At 42.9% G+C, this 26,828-nt stretch overlaps 1 protein-coding gene across 1 annotated transcript; it reads left to right on the forward strand.

Annotated features, from left to right (window-relative positions):
• Positions 1 to 24,904: 24,904 nt before the first annotated feature.
• On the forward strand, positions 24,905 to 26,264 carry LOC309400563 (vomeronasal type-2 receptor 26-like; the record flags this gene model as incomplete). Its single annotated transcript, XM_081969132.1, has 2 exons — positions 24,905 to 25,028; positions 25,369 to 26,264. The coding sequence occupies 2 exons, from the start codon at positions 24,905 to 24,907 to the stop codon at positions 26,262 to 26,264; spliced, it is 1,020 nt and encodes a 339-aa protein (XP_081825258.1).
• Between the last annotated feature and the right edge of the window lie 564 nt (positions 26,265 to 26,828).

Consider the following 26,828-nt stretch of genomic DNA (forward strand, 5'->3'; position numbering starts at 1 on the left):
TTCAATGGTTCTTCTCTTTGGGTCTTAAATACCTCGGCCCTTGTGGATCTCCTGACAAACTTAACATGTATCTCCCTCGGAACATTGTGTCTTCTAGCATATGCTGAATTTATTCTATATGCTAGATCCATATCCCACCATGTTTGTTTTTTATCTCTCTTGAGATAGTCTGCTAGAATTGTACTCATAATATCTTTAAGGTTTTCATTCTCTGTTTCTGATAAGTTCTGGAATCTAAGAAAAAAGGACATTCTTTCAAAATCTACTTTTGTCTGAAAATTTTCCATATCTATGTTTCCCTTATGCATTGCTTTCACTTCTTTCCCCAGCCCTGCCATTCCGTCCTCTAACACCAAAATTCGTTGTGTATTTCCAGCTATATGTTCTTTAACCACTCTGAGTTCTTCTTTGATCTCTGCCCTCATTTCATTCTGTCCCTTCATAAGTTCTTTAAACATTTCCATAACAGATAATTCCTTAGGATCCTCCCCAGCCACTGCTTTCTGCAACATTGACGATATCTTAGACTGTTGCATCGTGGGACTTGGGGCAGCCGATGAAGGGGCTGAGTGCGCTTTGCTGGTAGGGGGTTTCCTTGCCACCATTTATTTAAGTTCAGAGATGCAAATCCTTGCCAAGGGAAGTGGTGTCAGAGGGTTTCACAGCTACGCTGGTCTCCAAAGGAAAACAATCGCAATGGCACCCAATTTGCAGTTCCAAGAGTAGAATACACCAAGATGAATACAGAGAAAAGTCAGCCAAAGATCAGAAGATCCATACACAGGAGGAGGTCCCAGTTTCCCCTTGGGAGAGTAAACAAGCAATCCACTTTTCTTTGTTCTCTCTTTGGGAGTAACTTCAGAGGATAGACTTCATTTGCATAAAGACAAAGGAAGAGGGGCGAGCACATCTTGGCCCTCCCCTTCGCAGGGAAAGAAGTCGCCAAAAGTTTTTTGTTTTAAAACAACAATTCAGAGTCGTTTCTAGCAGTTGTGAAAGTCATTTTCAATAAAAAGTCAAATAAATCAGTCTTTTAACCTCTCTCTTCCTGAGGGTACATTTTCAAAGCCGCTTAGTCCGAGGGGGGGAAGGGTAAACCCCCCCTCTAATCTCTTTTCAAGGACAGAAACACAAAAGACTCACAAAGTGATTGTTGCTTTTCTCCTAAGTCCTCTAAGAGCATCGGTCAGGATCCCCTCCTTCAGGCTCCAGCTGCACTTCTCCAACTTTTCTTTTAGCCTCCGGAGCCATCTGACGCGAGGGTGGGCAGCACGAAGCTGTCTCTCGCCCCCCCCCCCGCTCCCCAGCTCCTAGGCGAAGCCGAAAAGCACCCCAGCTGGCTGCCGCCACATGCGGGGTGCCTCGGTCAACCGCCCTTTGGCAGCACCCCCTACAAGGGCTCCTGTGTCCCCTAAGGGACCCACTGGGGAGACGAGTGGCGGACAAACACGTCCGTTGTCGTCAGATCCCGGAAGTGACCTCTATCCAGACGTTTTTCTAATTATATATTTTTGAACGTAACATCATTTTCCATCAAATTCAATTTGTTTAGCATTTTTTCGTGCTATTTCAATTCTTTTTCCTGCCTATTCCACCTGAAGAGTAAATGCCATATAAAAGTTTTGAGATAACTGTATAACATGAAGAATATTAAAAACTGAACACTGTATTATATAATGAATTTCATTGTAAATTATTTTGAGAAAAATTATATGAACTCATCGGATCTTATTAAATCTAGTATGTTATTACTTTTTCATGCTTAAAAGCTATAATGGTTCCATGAAACAGATTTATTTGTTCTTTTCCCCCAGACTTAGATGATTGTTTTCCATGTCAAGAGGATCAACATCCAAGCAAAGGTCGAGATAATTGTCTTCCAAAAATAGTAACTTATTTGACTTTCCAAGAGCCATTGGGTATTTCTTTGGTAATTATTGCAGTCTCCTTTTCTGTCATCTCAGCTGTGGTGTTGGGAATCTTCATTAAACACAAGGACACTCCCATTGTCAAAGCCAACAACAGAAACCTCACCTATACGCTTCTCCTTGCTCTCCTGCTCTCCTTCCTTTGTACTCTGCTCTTCATTGGGCAACCAGATCAAGTGAAATGTCTCATGCGACAAACTACTTTTGGCATCACTTTCTCTATTGCCCTTTCTTGTATTTTGGGTAAAACAACCATAGTAGTGCTTGCTTTCATGACCACCAAGCCAGGCTCCAAAATAAGGAAATGGGTGGGGAGAAGGATGACCAACACAATCGTGCTATCTGTCTTCATGGCTCAGTTCACCATCTGTGTAGTGTGGTTGGCAATTTCTCCCCCATTTCCAGATTCAGACATGCACTCCATAGTTGAAGAAATTGTCTTGGAATGTAATGAAGGATCAACCACTATGTTTTATACTGTCCTTGGCTGTATGGGCTTCTTGACAGCTGTCACCTTCACGGTAGCCTTCTTGGCTAGGAATTTACCTGACAGCTTCAATGAAGCCAAATTCATCACCTTCAGCATGTTGGTCTTTTGCAGTGTCTGGGTGTCCTTTGTTCCCACCTATTTGAGCACCAAGGGGAAATATGTGGTTGCTGTGGAGATCTTCTCCATTTTGTCTTCAGCGGCTGGATTACTGGCCTGCATCTTTTCCCCCAAGTGCTATGTCATTATTCTGAGACCTGATCTGAATACGAAGGAACAACTAAAAAAGAAGTGAAACTGATATTTATGCCAGTCTCCTTGAATGAATCCTAATTGTTTATTTCCACCAAATAGGCCTTTTTTGTTCTGTCTTTGCAGTTTGGGGTGTATGCATTCCTCCCTCATATCACCACATCAAGGTAACATATAATAATGTACCTTGATATATAGAGAGATGTAAATATATTTAAGTAGCATTCAATCCATGAATGCATGAGAGATAACGTAGCAAGCTTTTTAAAGTTTTATAGTTAAATTATTATGATTTTAAGTTTATTTTATTCATTACATTGTACACCACTCAAAGATTCTATCTGAGGCAAATGGGAGGATAAGAAATATGAAATAGAAATAAATAAATAAATGTTGATTCCAATGTGAAGATACCCATGAAAAGGAGAGGAGCAAAAAAGTTAAAGAGTTACAGGAAAATAAACATACAGAAATTCATATGTCTGCAATGCACCAGAAGTGTTCTTCTAAAGAAACTCTTGTCTATTATCAGGTCATGTATGCAGTTAGAGACATTGAAAGCCACACACAAAGGTGGCATACAAAGCAATAGTTGTTAAAATCTCTTCAAAAATGACTTCAGAGTATAATTTCTCTGAATCTTTTCTTTGAAATATTAGATCATTATTTTGTGCCCAATATTTATTTGGAAAACAAGCTTTTTTAAATGAGGAAAAAAAAATATTCACTTCAATATTAACCATGGTTCTTTAACAGTTAATGTCCAAATAATTGTTTAAATTGTACATTTAAAATCATTGATCGACAATGGCAAAAGGATGTAATTGTTTTGCGGTGTAATAAATGTTTCTTTCTTGAGCTTAATACTTAATACCAAAATCTCCATTAGATTGTTATTTATTGTTGTTTATAAATGGCAGAAGAAAAATAAATAAAAAAGAACAAAAAAGAAAGCAAAAGAAAAATAAATAAATAAAAGAACTTGGTTGTAAATATAGATCAGTATTTGATTTTAACTTTCATTTGTTGATTGATTTATTATTTTTTATAAACAAACACCTCATATAGCACCCTGTACATAATAAAGGAGCTCAGATAGATTTTTTAAAAATACATTATTGTTTGTTTGTTTGCTTTATTGAATTAATATGCCGCCCTACTCCCATAGGACTCAGGGAGGCGTACAACATTAAAAAACACATATCCCGAAAGTTAAAAAGAAATTAAATACATATCCAAAAAACAAACCCAATTTATAGGACAATTACATTTAAAAAATGAGATAAAATTAACAGGCTAGGCCGGCTTGCTGGAAAAGCCAACTTTTTAGGGCGCGTCGGAAGGACCGGAGGTCAGGGATTATGGGAATCTCCGGGGGCAGCTCATTCCAGAGGGAGGGCGCTCCCACAGAGAAGGCTCTCCCCCTGGGAGTCACCAGCTGACACTGTCTGGCCGACGGCACCCTGAGGAGGCCAACTCTGTGGGATCGTACTGGACGGCCGGAGACTACTGGTGGCAGTAGGTGGTCTCACAGGTACCCTGGGCCTAAGCCATGGAGCGCTTTAAAGGTCAAAATTAATACCTTGAATCGCACCCGGAAAACAACCAGCAACCAGTGCAGGCCGCCTAAAAGGGGTGTAACCTAGATACCCCCATGACAACCTGCGTGGCCACATTCTAGACCAGTGAAGCCTCCGGGTGCTCTTCAAGGGCAGCCCCATGTAGAGAGCATTGCAGTAGTCCAGGCGAGAAAGGACGAGGGCATGAGTGACTGTGCACAGAGCATCCCGATCCAGGAAGGGGCGCAACTGACGTACCAGGCGAACCTGGTAAAAGGCCCCCCTGATCATGGCTGTCAGGTGTTCTTCTAAACTAAGCCGCGTAATCGGGAGGTTTCCCAGATTGCGAGTCTTCTCTGAGGGGGCTAAAATTTCTCCCCCTATCATCAAAGATGGAACAAGATGCACAAATCGGGAAGACAGAAACCACAGCCACTCAGTCTTGGAGGGATTGAGCTTGAGCCTGTTCCACCCCATCCAGATCCGCACAGCATCCAGGCATCAGGACATCACGTCGAGGGCATCATTTGGGTGGTTTGGGGTAGACAGATGGGTATCATCAGCATATTGATGAGACCATACCCCAAAACCACAGATGATCTTGCCCAGCGGTTTCATGTATATGTTGAACAGGAGGGGTGAGAGATCCGACCCCTGTGGCACCCCACAAGTGATGCGCCTGGGGGTCGATCTCTGCCCTCCAGTCAACACAAACTGCGACCGATCTGACAGGTAGGAGGAGAACCACCGTAAAACGGTGCCCCCCACTCCCAACCCCCGAGTCTTCGCAGTAGGATACCATGGTCGATGATATCGAAAGCCGTCGAGAGGTCTAATAGGACCAGGACAGAGGACCAGCCCCTGTCCCGGGCCCGCCAGAGATCATCGACCAATGTGACCAATGCCGTCTCCGTGCTGTACCCGGGCGTGAAACCTAACTGAAACGGATCCAGGTAGACAGCTTCATCCAGGTACTGGGGAAGCTGACGTGCTACCACACTCTCGACAATCTTTTCTACAAAGGGAAGGTTGGAGACTGGATGATAGTTGGCTAAAGATGCTGGGTCCAGGGAAGGCTTCTTAAGGAGGGGCCTCACCACCGCCTCCTTCAAGGCAGTGGGAAAGAACCCCTCTCTCAATGAAGTGTTGGTAATCGCCTGGAGCCAGCCTCGTGTCACCTCCAGGGAAGCCGAAACTAACCAAGAGGGACACGGGTCCAGCACACAAGTGGCAGCACTGAGTCTCCCCATAATCCTATCCATGCCTTCGGGGGTCACAGGGTCAAACTGATCCAAGATTGTCTCCTCAAGATTCATCCCCGTCGGCTCGCCCAAATGTACCCAGTCAGAGTCCAAGCCTGTCCGGATCTGAGCGATTTTATCCTGCAGATACTGAACAAATTCTTCAGCCCTACCCTGCAAGGGGTCTTCCCCAGTTCCACGTCACCCTAAACAGGGCGGCTGGGCGGTTATCTATGGACGCGATAAGAACGGAAAAATATTGCCATTTTGCCGCTTCTATCACCACTAAGTAGGATTTAATATGAATTCTTACTAGTGTTCGATCAGATTCGGACCGGCTGGCCCTCCAGCCACTCTCTAGGCATCTTTTCTGGCGTTTCATCTCCCAGAGCTCCTCACTAAACCAGGGAGCCATCCGGGATCGACACCGGGTCAGAGGCCGCAAAGGCACAACGCGATCCAAGGTCCCAGCAGCCACCCTATGCCAGGCTTCCACTAGGGCTTCGGTCGAGTTGTGAGCAAGGGATTCAGGAAAAGTCCCAAGCTCCATCAGGAACCTTTCAGGGTCCATCAGGTGCCTGGGGCGGAACCATCTACTCGGTTCTGCCTCTCTAAGGCGAGGGGTAGTGGTATGGAAGTCAAGCCTGATGAGGAAATGATCAGGCCACGAAAAGGGTTGAATAGAAATATCCCCTAAATCTAGATCATTCATCCACTGCCCAGAGACAAAAATCAGGTCGAGCGTGTGTCCCCCATTATGGTTGGGGTCTTGAATTAACTGAGTTAGGTCCATAGGTGTCATGGAAGCCATGAACTGAGCTGACTCGGATGTCTCGCCAATGGAAGGCAGATTGAAATCCCCCAGGACCATAAGCCTGGGGAAATCAACCGCCAATCCAGATAATACATATAGCAGCTCCAGCAGGGCCGATGAAACGTAGCAGGGAGACAGGTACATAACAAAAAGGCCCACCTGAGCTCCAAGGCCCCCACTTCACAAAGAGGGACTCACACCCGCCTATCTGAGGGACAGTGACCTCCTGAGATCTGAGACTTTCCCTAATAACCACCACCACCACCCCTCGACCCCTGCCCTGGGCTCTTGGCTAGCGAACCGCCCGGAATCCTGGTGGGCATAGTTCGCTAAGGGTCACCCCCCCTCATGGCCCAACTAGGTCTGCCTAATGCACGCCAGGTCCGCTCTACCCTCTTGTATGAGGTCGTAAATGAGGGGAGCCTTATGTACCACGGACCTGGTGTTAAGCGACACCAGCCGGAGACCAGGGTCCTGTAATCCCGGGCATCCAGGGGTGCGAGAAGGGCGATGAGGGTCAGAATGCATGATCGCTCTTAAACAGCAAATCTGCGTCCTCCAAACATCATTTGGCCCTCAGCCCCCACCATATCTGCCTCTCCCATAAACAGTAGAGATGGTGCACCCCCCAATGGAATGGCTTAATGTCTCCCCCGGAATTCCAACCCTTCCTAGCCCTCCCAACCTGCACCCATTAGTTAGCTCTGGCCTGTGCCCTGGCAGACTCCCCCCCAAGCCGGTCTGAGCCATCCGAATCAACCCACCCTCTCTGCCCTAAAATTTGGTTTAAAAGCCCCTGTAAAAAACCCTTCAGAAGTCTCTTGTTTGCATGCCACCTCTTGGGATCCCAAGATCCATCATTAAGGAAGAGTCTTGATAGGCCAGAAGGCCATCTCCGGGAAAGGGGGAGTTCCCGGAGGGAATAAAGTTCTATCGCAGTATAGCATAGAGGAGAATGTGGCATCAACCAAACGGGATGACATCATGGGGAAATGGAATGACGAGATGACATGTCCATGGGGGGGGGGGGGGGTGGAAACCAGGCAGTATTCAATGGGGGTAGCAGGAAGCTTATGTCCATCATAAAAATAGTCGGTGTTTGGGACAATATGTAAGGGTAATGACTAGCTGTCCAAAATCACAGCAGATGCTAGCTTGCGAGGTGGTGAAGCAGCCAGTGATGGTGGCAACGAGGACAGCAATGGCATCGGCGGCTGCTCCAACTCCAATAGCTAAGCTCCGCCCACGCCAGCCGCACTCACATCCATCGCCAGGGCCGCACTCCGTTGACCCAGTCCATAATATCACAGGAGGGGGGGCCAAATGGCCAAATGGCACAGTACGGTGGCCCAGGCAATTGTGGTAATACCAGGGGGGGGCACAACAAAGGAACCCCCCCCACTCCAACCGCGCCCACACCAGCTCCCGAAGCCATCTTCCACTGGCGTTAGTATCCATGCCAGCTGCCTCATACACTCCCCGCTGATCTAATTTATCATGTTCATAAGAAAGGAGGGGGGGAGCAACCGGGATAACACCACGGTGTGGGGAGCGGCATCTGTAGAGACCCCAGACTGGGCATCCCACCGCCACTGCTTAACATACCCACTCCGGCTGCACAGACCACAGGCCGGGCGTCCCACCGCAGCTGTTGACCACACCCATGCCGGCAGCCGCCGACGGTCTCCATTCTCCTTTCACCGCTAACTGCCCCATTTCACTCACGATGTTCCAGCTATAAGGCAGGACATCGCAACTCAAGGGTATCCCCCGAGGTCCCAGGAAGTTTTAGTAGCTGGACCTGGAACCAACGATGGAATAGGGTACCCCTGCAAGCCCCAGGAAGGACTATCATCTCCCTGAAGCTCTCCTCAAATGCAACAGGACACTATCTTGGGCATGCGTAGTAGAAGAAGCCAAATTAAATTCAAAGATAGAAACAAAATGACTAAATAGAATAACACACAGTGCATTTCAATTAAATATCATATTATATCATGTCAGGTCAGGTCATGTTATATCATGTCATATGATGCATAGGGGCTGCTCTATCACATATTTTCCGGGACATTTGACATTCCAATCTTTTAAGGGCTTTCCAGAAGGATGACATTGTTGGGGCCAGCTACACCTTGAGCACGAGAATGATAAATAATAATAAATAAATATTTATTTCTTAGCCGCACCCTCTTCCGAAGGACTCGGGGCGGCGTACAATGAAACATATGAAATAAATATGTGGACAAAACAAACATATAACAGAGACATATACCGAGACATACACAAGGAGGAGGTCGGCTGATGAATAAAAAACAATTAGAATACAGTGATTAAAAAACCCCTAAATAATTAAATATAATTAAAATACCCAATTAAAAACCCGTGAGGAGCGATATGGTTAGATCAAAGTTGAGCCAGGCCAGCTACTTGGAATAGGTGGGTCTTAAGCTTAATACGATCCCCAAGGTAAGGCCAGGGCAAAAAGTGCTTTCATGCTAGGTCCAATCTAACAAAATGCGCTTATGGGGTACGGGATCAGTAACATACAGGTGAAACTCGAAAAATTAGAATATCATGCAAAAGTTCATTTATTTCAGTAATGCAACTTAAAAGGTGAAACTAATATTTGAGATAGACTCATTACATGCAAAGCAAGATAGTTCAAGCCGTGATTTGTCATAATTGTGATGATTATGGCGTACAGCTCATGAAAACCCCAAATCCACCATCTCAGAAAATTAGAATATTACATGCAATCAATAAAATAAGGATTGTACATAGAACAATATCGGACCTCTGAACAGTACAAGCATAGAAATGTACTCAGTACTTGGTTTGGGCCCCTTTTGCAGCAGTTACTGCTTCAATGTGGCATGGCATGGAAGCTATCAGCCTGTGGTATTGCTGAGGTGTTATGGAAAATAAGGATGCTTCAATAGCAACTTTTGCATCTCATTTAGAAACAAAGGATCCAGAGTATGGAGGAAGAATGGAGAGGCCAATCAAGCACAGTAATCCAACAGTCATTGAACCAGTTTTTGGTGCTTTTAGCAAAAGTTGCTCTCATCAGAAAAGAGGACTTTGGATCACTGAGCAACAGGACTTTGGACCACTGTGCTTCATTAAGGCCAGGGTCAATGCAGCCATCTACCAGGAGATTTTGGAGCACTTCATGGTTCCTTCCGCAGACGAGCTTTATGGGAATGCTGATTTCATTTTCCAGCTGCCCACACTGCCAAAAGCACAAAAACCTGGTTCAATGACTGTGGGATTACTGTGCTTGACTGGCCAGCAAACCCGTCTGACCTGAACCCCATAGCGAATCTATGGCGCATTGTCAAGAGAAAGATGTGTGACATGAGACTGAACAATGCAGAAGAGCTGAAGGCCACTATTGAAGCATCCTGGTCTTCCATAACACCTCAGCAATGCCACAGGCTGATAGCTTCCATGCCATGCCACATTGAGGCAGTAATTGCTGCAAAGGGGGTCCAAACCAAGTACTGAGTACATATGCATGCTTATACTGTTCAGAGGTCTGATATTGTTCTATGTACAATCCTTGTTTTATTGATTGCATGTAATATTCTAATTTTCTGATATGGTGGATTTGGGGTTTTCATGAGCTCTACGCCCTAATCATCACAATTATGACAAATCACGGCTTGAACTATCTTTCTTTGCATGTAATGAGTCTTATCTCATATATTAGTTTCACCTTTTAAGTTGCATTACTGAAATAAATGAACTTTTACACGATATTAAAAAATTTTCGAGTTTCACCTGTACCTCTTCTGCCTGACCTCTCTCTAATACATTATAGATGCAACAGTAAATAAATAGGTAGGAAAAAACAAGACCTAACCCTTGCTTTTACTCCAACCATGAAACATACTAAGAAATCATCCTCTCTTGAATTTGGTTAAAATCCTATTCTGAAGACATGATGTTACCTTTTCCATTGTTGTGTTGTCACTATTTCTTTAATGATTTGCATCCCTTTTATCATGCAATAGAACTAACAATAATATATTTATTATTGATACATTTTTCCTTCCTTCCTTCCTTCCTTCCTTCCTTCCTTCCTTCCTTCCTTCCTTCCTTCTTTTTTTTCTCTTTTAGCCTCCAATGTAATATGATTACATTATTGCTGATTGCAGTGGACCTTAGTGATCTCTAAATTCTACGTTCACACACAATTTAGCATCACTTTGTTTTCAAAGTGTCAAGAACTTCACTAAGCTAATGAATGAGAGAAAGCTACAGAATTTATAAGCATGGCCTCATCAGTCTACCACAGAAATTGTCACAGTTGGTATGGCAGGTGGGGTACAACAAATGTACTCTAGTTACTGCAGTGTCCAGAAAACAACATATATCAGAGGGAGCACTCAAAAATCAATGAAAATTCTAGGATTTTGTCCAATGTTAGCCTCAGTTTCCACATCGCTACCAGCAATCTTGAGTAATATACAACTTACCTTTTAGCAATGGAATTTCTATTTACAAAGGATAAATTTATCTCAAACTACAAATTTAATGACCAGACCAATAAGGTAGCCATCATTGGAGGACCCCATACTAAAATCTGTCTCCATATGGCAACTACTCTGTGCAACTACAAATATGGAGCAAGATGGAAAGTTCATGCATTTATTATTTTCAGATGTTGAGTCCTCATAATCATTCTTATGAAAAGGATTCCAGATGCAAAAAATATTTGTCATTTAATGAGAAATTTATTAGATATGAAGATTATCAACAAAGGGCTCTCACTCAATTGCTCCCAGCAATTTTCCTCCTTGCAGCAAAAAGGAAACAGACTGGTCAGCTTAAGTACAGCCTGATTTAGCATGAGCAGCTGATTGGTGGTTGGATCAGCCTCCTGGAAAACTGATAATCAGTTGTTCCTAGCTGCGAGGATCACCGCGGCCTATCACCGCTTCCACTCTTCCCCTTTTCAGCCTCCACACGCCCCATTTTAGGTGTTTGCGCATCCCATTTTTGGCCTCCATGCATCCTATTTTTGGCCTCCATGTGTTCTGTTTTACATGCGACCCATTTGGCAGTCATAGATGGCGGTGATCCGCATTGCCTGGAATAGGCCAAAAATGGGGTGCGTAGAGGCCAAAAATGATGCATGCGGAGTGCTTATACATTATGTCCAGATGTTGGGTAGAGCCTCCTGCAGCTACCGCTACTGATTCACCTGAACCAGAGAGAACCAGCTGAATGCCACCTCTGATTGGCATGTTTTGGAACATACCTGGAGGGCAAGAGTTGTGGCAAGGAATGGGTAATAGTAGAAGTATCATGATAGACCATATATTGGTAATAGTATCATGATAGTTATTATATTAAGCAAAGAGTAAGAAAAATGAGTTCAATAAATGTATTTCCGCTATTGTTTTCTCTATTTTTTTTCTTTTGTACGTATGACCTTTCACTCTCCCATTTTCCACTTAATGTCTAAGTTCCAAAAGTTCATAACAATGCAGTAGTGTCTACTGAGATATAATAAGCATGTCTCTCTCTGATATTTTTCAAACAAAGTACTGTTGCAAGTAATATTATTGATTTCTCATTAAGTATAGTCATTGTCACTTCTTCTCCATGTCACAAGGGCATTCCAGCAGACACTGACAAAACTGTGATCCTAGATTGAGACATTACATTGCATTAATCTCTGTTCAGAAATACAGAACTACATGCAGGCAGGGAAAAGGGGGATTTCTGTTAGACCTGATATTTCCTATTGTTAATTCCATAGAATGTTCATTGTCTTAACTGTAGGTAACATTAATGGGTGGCCAACCCAATTCTTCATCTGAATGATAAAATAGGAGCTACTGTTTAATATCTACTATGGCCATATGTTATAGTGAGTTGGTTATATTCAGAACATTGATTTTATTCTTTTTTCCTAACATAATATTAATTTCTTCTGTTTACAACTGCAAACTCGGTAGTCCTCTTCCAATTGTTCACAAGTATTATCAACCTGGAGACTTAATCATTGCTGCAATTATTTATCAGGTCTTCTTTCTTTCAAATGAGATCACTTTTGAAAGCTTCCCCTCTCGTGAAGTGCTTGATCAGTATCTGTAAGTATCCTCCTGTAACTGCTTCTCCTCCAGCTTCTTTTTTCCTGTAGCATTTTTCTCCTGAACCATATCATTTGCTATTTAGTCAATAATCAACTTCCTATGGTCATATATAGCCATTTTTATTAGAGAATTCACAGAAATGCCTCCTTTTTTAAATACAGAAAGTCAAATGGAGACAAAGTGATGTGACTCATAAATTGTATGAATTTTTCATCAGGAGACTTTCTTCCTTCAATAAAGTCCTTTTTTGAAAATAAAAATCTAGAGGTTGTACATGCCCTCATGTTCATCCGAATCCCCCCCCCCCCTCCGTTTCATCTCACCAAGAAATAAAGCATCCCCAAGTGCATTTGAGGATTTTTTTTCAAACTTGTTTAGTGTTGAAAAATTAAACTGACTTCCCACCATTAAAAATCACTGACAAAATATAGATAGAACTGAAATTAAATGTTTCTTTGACATCTAAGTTGATCCTGGAGGAGATATTTTACAATTAATTTGACAGATTGCCAGAAGAAGAATGTAAAATAGAGAAGAAAGCAGACTACAAATGCTTTCTCAGCACAATGTTAGCTTTCTCCCTCTCCTCATCACTGATTCCTTATATCAAAATGCATAAGCAGTAGATCCATAACATTAAAAAATATCAGCCACTTGCATCTAAAGCAGCAATATTTCCTGTCATTTGTAACTTTCACTGAAGGTTCCTCAGTCATAATTATCAACATGCTTTGGCTTTGGCATTTGCTGTAAAGGAGATCAATGAACATTCTGAGATTTTAACCAACTTTAGCCTTGGTTTCCACATTGCTACCAATTATCTTGAGGAATACACAACTTATCTTTTAGCAATGGAATTTCTATCTACAAAAGATAAATTTATCCCCAACTACAAATGTAATGACCAGACAAATACTGTAGCTGTCATTGGAGGACCCCAGACTAAAACCTGTGTCAACATGGCAACAACTCTGTGCAACTACAAATTTCCCCAGGTAAGAAGAAAGGTGGAGCAAGATGGAAAGTTTGTGAGCGAGTTGTTATTTTCAGATGTTAAGTCCTTATGATAACTCCTATGACAAAGATTCCAGAGGCAAGAACTATTTGTCATATAATGACAAAAATATCACCAGAGATCAGTCACTTTCTTACTTCATGAGCAGTATTAAACATCCATAACCCTTTCTGTGTATATTATGAAGCCTCTTTCTGTATCCTACTCAAACCCAATCATTGTATTAAGTTAAAAAAATGCATTATTCCTTTACTTTTTTAAAAGTCTGTTTCCTTTCTTCCTATATTCACCCATATTTCCCCAATTAGATTACATATGGATCAGCTCCTTTGATGAATAATGACCAAGAAGGGATTTTTGTCAAATGGATGTTCCCTGATGAGATCAACCAACTTAAAGGAGTGCTACATTTACTATTGCATTTTGGATGGACCTGGGTTGGGATGATTTCTTTCTATGAAGAAGATAGGGAGAGATTTGTTCAAAAGAGTCTTTCCATGTTTTCAGAGAAAGGAATCTGCTTTGACTTTATGGAATGTATACCAAAAATGATATATGGCAGTGAAAGTGCTGAAATGGTGGAGGAAGCAGATAAATTATATAGAGTAATCATGGGGAGTACAGTCATTGCAATTATCTTGAATTCTGAAATTACAATCATAGTGACATTGAGGATAATGCTCTCTCTTTTAGATTCAGATGATATTCCAAAGGAGAAAAAATCCAAAGTTTGGATCATGACAGCTCAAATGGAATTCACCTCTATTCTGATGCAAAGACCATTGCCCATTGATTTTCTCCATGGTGCAATTTCCTTTGCACTTCACTCAAAGGAGTTAAGAGGATTCCAACATTTTATGCAGAAGAAAAACCCAAATTTTGAAAAAGACGATGGGTTTATTAGGGATTTCTGGAAAGATGCATTTGAATGCTCATTCTCCAGTGATGTTACAGATGAGAATGCTGAAAGGATCTGCACTGGAGAAGAGAAATTGGAGACTCTTCCTAATTCTGTCTTTGAGACCACCATGGGTGGACATAGTTACAGCATCTACAATGCAGTCTATGCTGTGGCACATGCTTTGAGAGCCTTGCATGCCTCCAAAATCAAGTGGAGTCGAAAATTGAATAAGAGGAGCTCGAACTACTTCTTTCAATCACCATGGCAGGTCGTGTTTACTAATCAAATTCAGGAATCATGTAGAAAATGTTGGCTTACAGATTTTTTTCCTCCTTTCTTTTTGAAAGTGTCTTTATTTATAGTTCATAATACTTAACAGTAGACCTCCCTCTCTTTACAGATAGTTTTGAACGTTCATGGTATTCTCTTATGCAAAAACTTAAACAAATTAAAAACCTATTATTATTATTTTCAAATATTATCTGAATAATCTAAACCATGAAGGCCATTTATGCAAAATTGGATGCAATTTGAAAAAAAAACTGAAGCCATTGAAAAATTTTGAATAAACACCCACTAACATATGAACTTTATTTTATGTATGAATCACTTATGTAAAGTATCCTTATGATTCCTTTCATGGAATCCAGTTAATATTTTTATTTCTTTGGATTTTTTTCCCCATTCAGCTCCATCATTTTTTGCAGCAAGTCTCCTTTAACAACAGTGCTGGAGAACAGGTTTCTTTTGACTCCAATGGAGAATTGGAAACTGGGTTTGATGTTTTCAATTGGGTCACATTTCCAAACACGTCCTTTCTGAAAATCCAAATTGGAAAGATCGACCCCATGGCTCCCCCAGAGAAACTCCTTACCATTTCTGCCAAGGATGCTGTTTGGCCCCTCATATTTAACCAGGTGTGTCTCATTTTTTCCCATTTTTTAGAAAATCATGTATTCATTGATCCACATAAGTAAATAATTAGATCACAACCATAATCAAACTTGGATGTAACAACCTCATTTTTTTGTTTCATGTATATTAACATAAACTACTAAAGTATATATTAATGCCTAAATGACTACATCATTTTAGTTTCAGTCCAAAATCATCCCAATACATAGCAGAGTAGTAATCTCTATTAATTACTCCGTGGCTTATATTATTAAAATGAGCATCAGACACAGTAAAATAAAATAAAATTAGACAGGATAAAACAGTAAGATAAACAGGGATTACAGTAAAACAGAATGCTAAGATAAATAATGAAATGTATCCTAGAGATGGACAACAGTAGGCCCTTAAGTGAATTAATTAGTTTTACATGCAACCTCAATGTTTGGTAGATGAGATGTCCTTTTTGGAGAAGCCTGACTATAAATCTAACAGTCCAAGCAGTGACGTGCGGTGAGGTTTATGACTGGTGAGGCACTGACACAGTGCTGGGTTTCAAATATTTTTAGACTTGTGGACTTCAACTCCCAGAATTCCACAGCCAGGCATGCTCAGTTCCAATTTAAAGCGACAGCATTTGTTTTTCTCCTTTGCTCCTTCTTTCTTTTTCTTTTTCTTCTCTTTCCCCTCCTTCCTCCCTCTCTCCCTTCCTCCCCCTCTCTCAAACACACACACACACACACAGAAGTTGGATTGGACTATCTCTCCTACCCCTTCCCTCTCTCACTCACTCTCAAACAAACCTCCCACACACAAAAGTTGGATTGGATATCTTTTCCAGTGGCTTGAAAGCAGCTCCTCTGCCATCCCCCCCCCCCATTCCCCTGCTGCCTTTCCCAAACACCTCCACCATTGCAAATGCAGCCTGCTGTCTGGGTGGGAAATGCCTGGAACACAATAAAGCCCACCCACCACCTCCTGCTGGCAGGCTGGGGTGAGAGGAGAGGCAGAGAAGCCGGAGGGGAGCCGAGCCGAGCCTTCCAAAAGAAAGAGGCTGGGGGGAAGTGTGTGTACTACAGCATGGCTCTTTGCCTGGCTTCCTGCCTCCTCCTGTGGTCTCCTCAGTGCTCGCTTGTGCTCTCCCTCCCCAAGTGTAGTTTGATTGCAGGTGGAGCCACGTTGCCTTTTCAAACTTGTAATCAGTGAAGCTCGGCTAGATGTTTATATAGTTTTATCCAGCTGTGTGTGAGAGAGAGAGAAATGAATGGGGGCCTGGGGAGGAAGTCACTACACTTGGGGAGGGAGAGCACCAGTGAGGTTAAGCAGAGTCATCCACAGTGAGGCAGCAACTAGCTCAGCTTTTTCCTTTTACTTTTTTTTTTTCATGATGAGAGTGGTGAAGCTGTGCCTCACTTGCCTCACCTGACTGCACGTCACTGAGTCCAAGTGACTACATATATATTTCGGCCCTGAACGAAATAGATTTATTTTGTTTGTTTGAATCCTAATATGTCATTTTCGTGAAACAATATTTCTACGTATTAAGCTCTTGCCATATAATGGACAATTGAGTAGGAGATCTGAAGTACTCAGGTGTCTTTAACTACATTAGAAAAAAAGGAACAGTTAAGCAAATGTTTCTCTAACCCAGCAAGTTTATGAGGGGTAGATTTCAACTCGCAACTTCAGCATGATTGTTTCGAAAATAACAGCATAACTTTGGAGGTATTCTAATCCAATCCCCCCTCCATACTCAGGAAACCCTACATCATTTCAGAAAAATGGTTGTCCAATCTTTTCTTTAAAATCTCCCATGTTGTATTCACAACTTCTGGAGGCAGGTTATTCCAATGATTAATTGTTCTGTCAGGAAATTTCTCTTACTTCTAAATTGCTTCTCTCCTTGGTTAGTTTTGACCGATTGCTTCTTGTCCTACTCTCAAGTGCTTTGGAGAATAGTTTCACTCCCTCTTCTTTGTGGCAGATCCTGAAATATTGGAACACTTCCATCATGTCTCCTCTACTCCTTCTTTTCATGAAATTAGTGTGGCCTTATCAAGGCATTTTAAAGTGGTATTAGCACTTCATGTGATCTTGATTCTATCCCTCTGTTTATGTAGCCTAGAACTATGTTGCCTTTTTTGGCAGCTTCTGCACACTCCTGGCTATTATTTAAATGGTTGTCCACTAGGACTACAAGATCCTTCTCATGGTTCCTACTATTGAGCAAGGTACCATATATACTGTACCTGTGCATTTTGCTTTTCTTGCCTAAATGTAGAACCTAACTTTTTTCACCATTGAATTTTATTTTGTTAGATAGTGCCCAAAGTTCAAGTCTTAAGCCTATTGTGAAGTTTCCAAAGATGACCTAATTAATTTATGAGCCTCGAGACAAAGTTCAAAAGAAATGCAGTCATTTATTAGGATCAACATTTTGGTATGTTCTTCTGTGGAGCCGAAACTGATATCCAGTTAATGGTCTCTGCACTTTACCCCGTGTCTCCCCTCCCCTCAGTCTGTGTCTTAAATCAGATCCACCAATGGGTGCTGCACCCCACACGTTGGCTGTAGAAATATGAGATCCGACTCTGGCGAAAGGTATGCATTGAATTCTCCTCGCTTTTCTATGTCAACTTGATAATAGTCATGGAAATGCTTTACAAGTTGACATGTGGCTCCCCTCACTTCCCAAAAGTGACTTGTGTGAAACAAAAACAATTTGAGTACAGATATTTAATTTAGGGATGCGTCCCTCCCACACACTTGCCTTGATTTTCTTCATGAAATTTTGCTATAAGGCGGTCAGCCTGAATAATTCTACTTTTTACCCAAGATGCCTCTGATAAGGGGTAGCCCTTCCAATGACCCTCCTAAATTCATGGATGTGCTCTTAGATGGGGTGCCCCATCTGCTTTAGGTTGCTGAGTTCCTCTTTCACATATGGGTCCTCCTCCTCCTCCTCCTCCTCCTCTTCAAATCTGGCCTCTTGCAGTTGCAGGGAGTCATCTATATCTTGCAGTTGGGGGGGGGCTCTCCTCTTGGGGAGGGCTGCTAACCATTCCCTTGCTTCTCCCTCTAGCCCCTCTGAGCTGGTGTTCGCCATGGCTCTGGGGGATGGGTACAGGTGCCCATAGCATTCTAGGTGGATATCAGCTGAATCAAGGAATAGAGCTAACTCGTCTTAGTCCCTGTCAAACTTTCCCTAGAATTGGAGTGGGTCATTCAGCCATACTCCTCCAACCTCCTGTTGGACTCTGTATACTTGCACCTGACATAGCTGGCCATCTTCCCTACATCTAATTTGGAGAGAGGGAGGGGGTTGCCTGCCCTGGCAAGCCTGCCTGCTGTGTGGGAGAGGCATTGGTTGTGGTTTCGGACCCAGACCTACATCCAGTTCACCCTTGCCAGCTCTCTCGAGAAACTTCCCTTTATCTGGGAGTTGGGGTAAGGGAACTCAACTTCAGCTGCCTTAGGGGCTAATTTCCACCAGTACTCATCCTTTCTTGTTTCTGCCACTGGGAAAGGCATTGCAGCTTGGATGTCTGGATCTTTGATGTCTGGGGCTGGCTGAACTCCTCCAGCTGAAATCAGGCTTTCTTCTGATATGGCCTTCTGCCATGGTTGCCTGATTTTCCCTCAAAGCACCTCAAATATGGGGAAATGATTCGAGATCCAGGGATTCAGGAAACCCGGAAATCTTGTTATATTTTAAAAGTCAGTTTCGGTTCTCTGTGAAGTTTCCAAAAGATGACCTAATTAATTTCCAAGCCTTGAGACATAGCTCAAAAGAAATCCAGTCATTTATTAGGATCAACATTTTGGCATGTTCTTTTGCGGAGCTGAAACTAATTTCCGGTTAATGGTCTCTGTACTTTACCCCTGTGTCTCCCCTCCCCGTAGTCTGTGTCATAAATACATCCACCAATGAGGTGCTGCAGCAGGCTGTGAACTTTGCTTTAGAAATATGAGATATCACTCTAGTCCAGCGGTTCTCAAATAGTGGGGCGCGCCCCCCTGGGGGGGCGCGAGGCTCCGTAAAGGGGGGCGCGAAGGCTCCCTTTCCATCTGGGTGCAACGGCGGCGGCGTGGGCGAGGCATAATATATCCCGGCTTGAAGTGGCAGCGCTGGGGACTGCTCAGAGACTCATCAGAGCCGCGGGCTGGATCTGTGCAAGAAGCCTGCTCTGGCGGGGGTGGGAGGGAGGGAAGCATGGCTGTCCCAGGCTTCCCTCCCTCCCCCCCCCAGCCCAAGCAGACTTTTTGCACAGCTCCAGCCCGCGGCTCTGATGAGTCTCTGAGCAGTCCCCAGCGCTGCCACTTCAAGCCGGGATATATTCTGCCATGCCCTCGGCGGCGTCTTTATGCAGGTAGCTCGCCTCCCCGCCAGCAGCTCCACCGCCAACATTCCGTCTGGAAGCGGAAGCGCAACAGCCGCTGTTGGGGAAGGGACAAAGTGGCGGCGGTCGCCCGATCTTGCCACCCCCACCCCTTCGCCCCTGGTAACGGCGACTGTTGTGCTGCTGCTTCCAGCTGGGATGCTGGAGGAGCTGCTGGCAGGGAGGGAGGGAAGAAAGGGAGGAGGGAGTAAGGATAGACAAGCAAGAGGGAAAGAGGAAAGAAGGCAAGCAGGCAGGAAGGAGGCAGAAGGAAGGAGGGAAGAATGGAACTGGAAGGGAGGCAGGGAAGGAGGGAGGGAGAAAGGAAGGATAGGAGGATAGGGAAAGAGGAAAGAAGGCAGGCAGGCAGGGGGAAAGAGGAAGGAGGGAACTGGAAGGGAGGCAGGAAGGAAGGGAAGGAGGAAGGGAGGGTGGAAGGAAGGATAGACAAGCAAGAGGGAAAGAGGAAAGAAGGCAAGCAGGCAGGAAGGAGGCAGAAGGAAGGAGGGAAGAATGGAACTGGAAGGGAGGCAGGGAAGGAGGGAGGGAGAAAGGAAGGATAGGAGGATAGGGAAAGAGGAAAGAAGGCAGGCAGGCAGGGGGAAAGAGGAAGGAGGGAACTGGAAGGGAGGCAGGAAGGAAGGGAAGGAGGAAGGGAGGGAGGGTGGAAGGAAGGATAGACAAGTAAGAGGGAAAGAGGAAAGAAAGCATGTGACTACGGTGGGAGTCGAGGAAAGACCGGTGTACTATGTTATGCAGAGGTGTACTTATAACAATTTTATAGACAAATTAGACTATTTACAGTCGCGCGGGGGGGGGGGGGCGAAATGTTTTCTTCTTCCTAGGGGGGGTGGTGGTGACAGAAAATAATTGAGAAGCACTGCTCTAGTCAAAGGTATGCATGGAATTCTTCTCCATTTTCTATGTCAACTTAATTATAGTCATGGAAATGCTTTACAAGTTGACATCTATCTTCTAGAGCAGTGCTCCCCAACCTTTTTATCGTCGCGGACCGGTAAATGTTTGATAATTTTTCCGTGGCCCGCTTGTTTTGATTTAATAATTTTAATTTAATTGTATTTAAACATGCCTTCAAAATAAAATACAGCTACACCAAAAAATGAATACAAAGTGATTTATTTTATTTAACTCACTAGAATGCCAAATCAATGAGAACCCTGAGCTTGTTTCTTTGCAACGAGATGGTTCCAGTGTTATATAATGTCAGTATCACTTAACAACGCTCCTGCTTAGCAACCAAAATGTTTGCTCAGGAACTCTGGCATTGAAGTGTGCAAGTCTTAAAGCTGTTAAGTTGCAAGACCCTTTGCACCCCTAACCCTTTAGGAAAAAAAAACCCAGGGTCTTCAAACCTGACAGCTTGAAGACTTATGGACTTCAACTCCCAGAATTCTGAGAGTGATTGATGCCCTTGGTGGACTTCAATTCTCAGAATTCTGGGAGTTGAAGTCCACCAGTCTTAAGAGCCAATTTTGCAGATCCCTGGGCAAAATTGGCTCTTAAGAGTGGTGGACTTCAACTCCCAGAATTCTGAGAATTGAAGTCCACCAGTCTTAAAACAGCCCCAAGAAGCGAGGCGGCAGAAAAAGAAACGGAGGCCAAGGAGCTTCCCCCCCCCCGCCCCCTCCCAGCAAAAATCTAACCGGGGAGCCGGGCAGGCAGTAGCAAATTAGCCGATCACGCCGCGTGGGCAGTAGCAAATTAACCGATCGCGCCGCGTGATCGGCTAATAATTTACTACTGCCCGCCCGGCTCCCCGGTTAGATTTTTGCTGGGAGAGTGTGGGGGGGAAGCTCCTTGGCCTCTGTCTCTTTTTCTCCCTCCTCGCTTCTCAGCCCCGCCCGACTTCAGGATCCTCCCTAATCATTGTGGGTCGAAAAGAAAAAAGGGAAAGGGGCGCTTGTTTTGAAGTGCCCCTTTCCCTTTTTTATTTTTGACCTACACTGATTAAGGAGAATCCTGAAGTCACACAAGTCAGGCGGCAATGAACTGCGTTTAGCTGGAGCTGGCTGGAGACCGCGTGTGCGTGTCCACACCAAATATGCAACGCTGGCGCTGCGCGGCAGTTAGAAATTAGTGCATGGTGTACTCTAGGCACGTGCGCGGCCACGCGGCCCGGTGCCGATTGATCCATGGACCGGCACCGGTCCGCGGCCCGGGGGTTGGGGAACAAGGTTCTAGAGTGTTGGCAATTCCAGATGGTATCATCTGCAAATTTGTTGAGTTCCCCATCTATTCCCTTATCCAAATCATTGATGAAGTTGTTGAAGAGTACTTGGCCTAAAACAGAGCCTTGAGGTACTCCACTGCAATGGAACTGCACCTACAGTTCCATTGAGGACTATACATTGAGTGCGGTTGGTTAGCTAGTTACGAATCCAAATCTTTTTTCTATCCCTTTGTTAATACAGCCTAGGATTGTACTGCAGGGGTGGGTCGCTGCACATTTTACTTCTGGTTCGCAACCCACGTGCGTGCTCTTTTACTTGTTGAGGTTTAAGAAAGAAATGGATTGAAGGATTGTTTTTGTGAATTTAAACAAAGGAAAATGCGGAAATGGGATACTGAGATTTGATGAGGATGAGAAAAGTTTGGGTATACATACCTGATGAAATGAACACTCTTGACCTTTACGTTCTTTATGTGAAATAATTCTGGTTTTATTTATGAACAGACATTGCCTCTTTCCATCTGTAATGGGAAATGTCCTTTTGGCTACAGCAAGGTAAAAATAGAAGGGGAATTATCCTGCTGCTACGACTGTAGACAGTGCCCAGAAGGCAAGATAGCTGACCAAATGGGTGAGCAAAGGAATATATTGAATATATCAATAATTTAATAAATAAAATTGGGGTTCACTTTTTAATAAGTATTATGGTGTCTGAAAATTTTGAGCTGTCTAATAGGTTGTATAGATGAGCAATGAAAAATGTGAACTACTTGTTTCTAATTCAAAGAGATATTTAATGTCTATGAAGATTCTCAGTCATCCAAAGTGCTTTCTGTCCCAAAGTTGCTTTTTCAAAAGGCAAGTGGAGTTCCTTGTTTCCTTGAAAACATCCAAGAGGCTTCTTCAGTTCTGACTGACTTGCTTCACTCAGAACTGAAGAAGCTTCTTGGATGAGAAGCAAAATGTTTTCAAGGAAAAAACAAAGAAAGTCCAGTTGCTTTTTGAAACAGCACATTTGGGAAATATTTAATGCTACAATCTACCAATTCATTTTAAATAGCATAATCTCTCTTAAGGATCAATAGAATACTCAGATTTTGACTCTTCTTCTTATGGCTTGTAGACATTTGGCAGGTAACCATTGCATGTCAATAAACAATCCAGACTTTTTTTTTTAAAAAAAAACAAAGTTTATTGGTTTTCAAGTATATAGGGAAGGGTAAATAGCTATACAATTTTTTTTGGCAGTTTTCATACTGCTGGTAGAGTTCCCAGCACGATACTCATTTATATAACATTGTACAACAAATTTATAGAAGAAAACAGTAAACCAAATCTTACTCTATATTGTTAGTCTTGTGTTCCTACATGTTTCTCTTTGTCATTTTCTAATATATCACTAACTGCTATTGTTCCAAATAATTTTATTTTTGAGATCTGAACCTTTTCGATATTGCTTCTTCCTCCCTGTCGCTAGGGAGAGCCTCAGTGCCCCCCTCCTTCCCGTCTTGGATCTTACTGTCTTGTGTTTTACTGTCTCTTTCACTACTCCCACTCAGTTCCTCCTCTGAGAATGGAAAATTCTTTTTAATGAAGGCCTCCGCCTCCTGGACTGTATTGATTCTGATTTCCCTCCCAGAAGATTAACATCCTCTCCGGAATCAGCCATTTAAACCAGATCCCTTTTTCATATAGTTTTTTTTTTGCTAGGGAGGAAAATTTCCTCCTTCTGTCTCTTATTTTTTCAGGATCTGTTTGAGAATGGTGATCTCTTCACCCTTATATTTCAATGGTTCTTCTCTTTGGGTCTTAAATACCTCGGCCCTTGTGGATCTCCTGACAAACTTAACATGTATCTCCCTCGGAACATTGTGTCTTCTAGCATATGCTGAATTTATTCTATATGCTAGATCCATATCCCACCATGTTTGTTTTTTATCTCTCTTGAGATAGTCTGCTAGAATTGTACTCATAATATCTTTAAGGTTTTCATTCTCTGTTTCTGATAAGTTCTGGAATCTAAGAAAAAAGGACATTCTTTCAAAATCTACTTTTGTCTGAAAATTTTCCATATCTATGTTTCCCTTATGCATTGCTTTCACTTCTTTCCCCAGCCCTGCCATTCCGTCCTCTAACACCAAAATTCGTTGTGTATTTCCAGCTATATGTTCTTTAACCACTCTGAGTTCTTCTTTGATCTCTGCCCTCATTTCATTCTGTCCCTTCATAAGTTCTTTAAACATTTCCATAACAGATAATTCCTTAGGATCCTCCCCAGCCACTGCTTTCTGCAACATTGACGATATCTTAGACTGTTGCATCGTGGGACTTGGGGCAGCCGATGAAGGGGCTGAGTGCGCTTTGCTGGTAGGGGGTTTCCTTGCCACCATTTATTTAAGTTCAGAGATGCAAATCCTTGCCAAGGGAAGTGGTGTCAGAGGGTTTCACAGCTACGCTGGTCTCCAAAGGAAAACAATCGCAATGGCACCCAATTTGCAGTTCCAAGAGTAGAATACACCAAGATGAATACAGAGAAAAGTCAGCCAAAGATCAGAAGATCCATACACAGGAGGAGGTCCCAGTTTCCCCTTGGGAGAGTAAACAAGCAATCCACTTTTCTTTGTTCTCTCTTTGGGAGTAACTTCAGAGGATAGACTTCATTTGCATAAAGACAAAGGAAGAGGGGCGAGCACATCTTGGCCCTCCCCTTCGCAGGGAAAGAAGTCGCCAAAAGTTTTTTGTTTTAAAACAACAATTCAGAGTCGTTTCTAGCAGTTGTGAAAGTCATTTTCAATAAAAAGTCAAATAAATCAGTCTTTTAACCTCTCTCTTCCTGAGGGTACATTTTCAAAGCCGCTTAGTCCGAGGGGGGGAAGGGTAAACCCCCCCTCTAATCTCTTTTCAAGGACAGAAACACAAAAGACTCACAAAGTGATTGTTGCTTTTCTCCTAAGTCCTCTAAGAGCATCGGTCAGGATCCCCTCCTTCAGGCTCCAGCTGCACTTCTCCAACTTTTCTTTTAGCCTCCGGAGCCATCTGACGCGAGGGTGGGCAGCACGAAGCTGTCTCTCGCCCCCCCCCCCCGCTCCCCAGCTCCTAGGCGAAGCCGAAAAGCACCCCAGCTGGCTGCCGCCACATGCGGGGTGCCTCGGTCAACCGCCCTTTGGCAGCACCCCCTACAAGGGCTCCTGTGTCCCCTAAGGGACCCACTGGGGAGACGAGTGGCGGACAAACACGTCCGTTGTCGTCAGATCCCGGAAGTGACCTCTATCCAGACGTTTTTCTAATTATATATTTTTGAACGTAACATCATTTTCCATCAAATTCAATTTGTTTAGCATTTTTTCGTGCTATTTCAATTCTTTTTCCTGCCTATTCCACCTGAAGAGTAAATGCCATATAAAAGTTTTGAGATAACTGTATAACATGAAGAATATTAAAAACTGAACACTGTATTATATAATGAATTTCATTGTAAATTATTTTGAGAAAAATTATATGAACTCATCGGATCTTATTAAATCTAGTATGTTATTACTTTTTCATGCTTAAAAGCTATAATGGTTCCATGAAACAGATTTATTTGTTCTTTTCCCCCAGACTTAGATGATTGTTTTCCATGTCAAGAGGATCAACATCCAAGCAAAGGTCGAGATAATTGTCTTCCAAAAATAGTAACTTATTTGACTTTCCAAGAGCCATTGGGTATTTCTTTGGTAATTATTGCAGTCTCCTTTTCTGTCATCTCAGCTGTGGTGTTGGGAATCTTCATTAAACACAAGGACACTCCCATTGTCAAAGCCAACAACAGAAACCTCACCTATACGCTTCTCCTTGCTCTCCTGCTCTCCTTCCTTTGTACTCTGCTCTTCATTGGGCAACCAGATCAAGTGAAATGTCTCATGCGACAAACTACTTTTGGCATCACTTTCTCTATTGCCCTTTCTTGTATTTTGGGTAAAACAACCATAGTAGTGCTTGCTTTCATGACCACCAAGCCAGGCTCCAAAATAAGGAAATGGGTGGGGAGAAGGATGACCAACACAATCGTGCTATCTGTCTTCATGGCTCAGTTCACCATCTGTGTAGTGTGGTTGGCAATTTCTCCCCCATTTCCAGATTCAGACATGCACTCCATAGTTGAAGAAATTGTCTTGGAATGCAACGAAGGATCAACCACTATGTTTTATACTGTCCTTGGCTTTATGGGCTTTTTGATAGCTGTCACCTTCACGGTAGCCTTCTTGGCTAGGAATTTACCTGACAGCTTCAATGAAGCCAAATTCATCACCTTCAGCATGTTGGTCTTTTGCAGTGTCTGGGTGACATTTGTTCCCACCTATTTGAGCACCAAGGGGAAATATGTGGTTGCTGTGGAGATCTTCTCCATTTTGTCTTCAGTGGCTGGATTACTGGTCTGCATCTTTTTCCCCAAGTGCTATATCATTATTCTGAGACCTGATCTGAATACGAAGGAACAACTAAAAAAGAAGTGAAACTGATATTTATGCCAGTCTCCTTGAATGAATCCTAATTGTTTATTTCCACCAAATAGGCCTTTTTTGTTCTGTCTTTGCAGTTTGGGGTGTATGCATTCCTCCCTCATATCACCACATCAAGGTAACATATAATTATGTACCCTGATATATATATATAGATGTAAATATATTTAAGTAGCATTCAATACATGAATGCATGAGAGATAACGTAGCAAGCTTTTTTAAGTTTTATAGTTAAATTATTATGGTTTTAAGTTTATTTTATTGATTACATTGTACACCACTCAAAGATTCTATCTGAGGCAAATGGGAAGATAAGAAATATGAAATAGAAATAAATAAATAAATAAATGTTGATTCCAATGTGAAGATACCCATGAAAGGGAGAGGAGCAAAAAAGTTAAAGTGTTACAGGAAAATAAACATACAGAAATTCATATGTCTGCAATGCACCAGAAGTGTTCTTCTAAAGAAACTCTTGTCTATTATCAGGTCATGTATCCAGTTAGAGACATTGAAAGCCACACACAAAGGTGGCATACAAAGCAATAGTTGTTAAAA

Source organism: Natrix helvetica (genome assembly GCF_964273705.1).
Source record: "Natrix helvetica genome assembly, chromosome: W".
In the NCBI taxonomy this organism is placed as follows: domain Eukaryota; kingdom Metazoa; phylum Chordata; class Lepidosauria; order Squamata; family Natricidae; genus Natrix; species Natrix helvetica.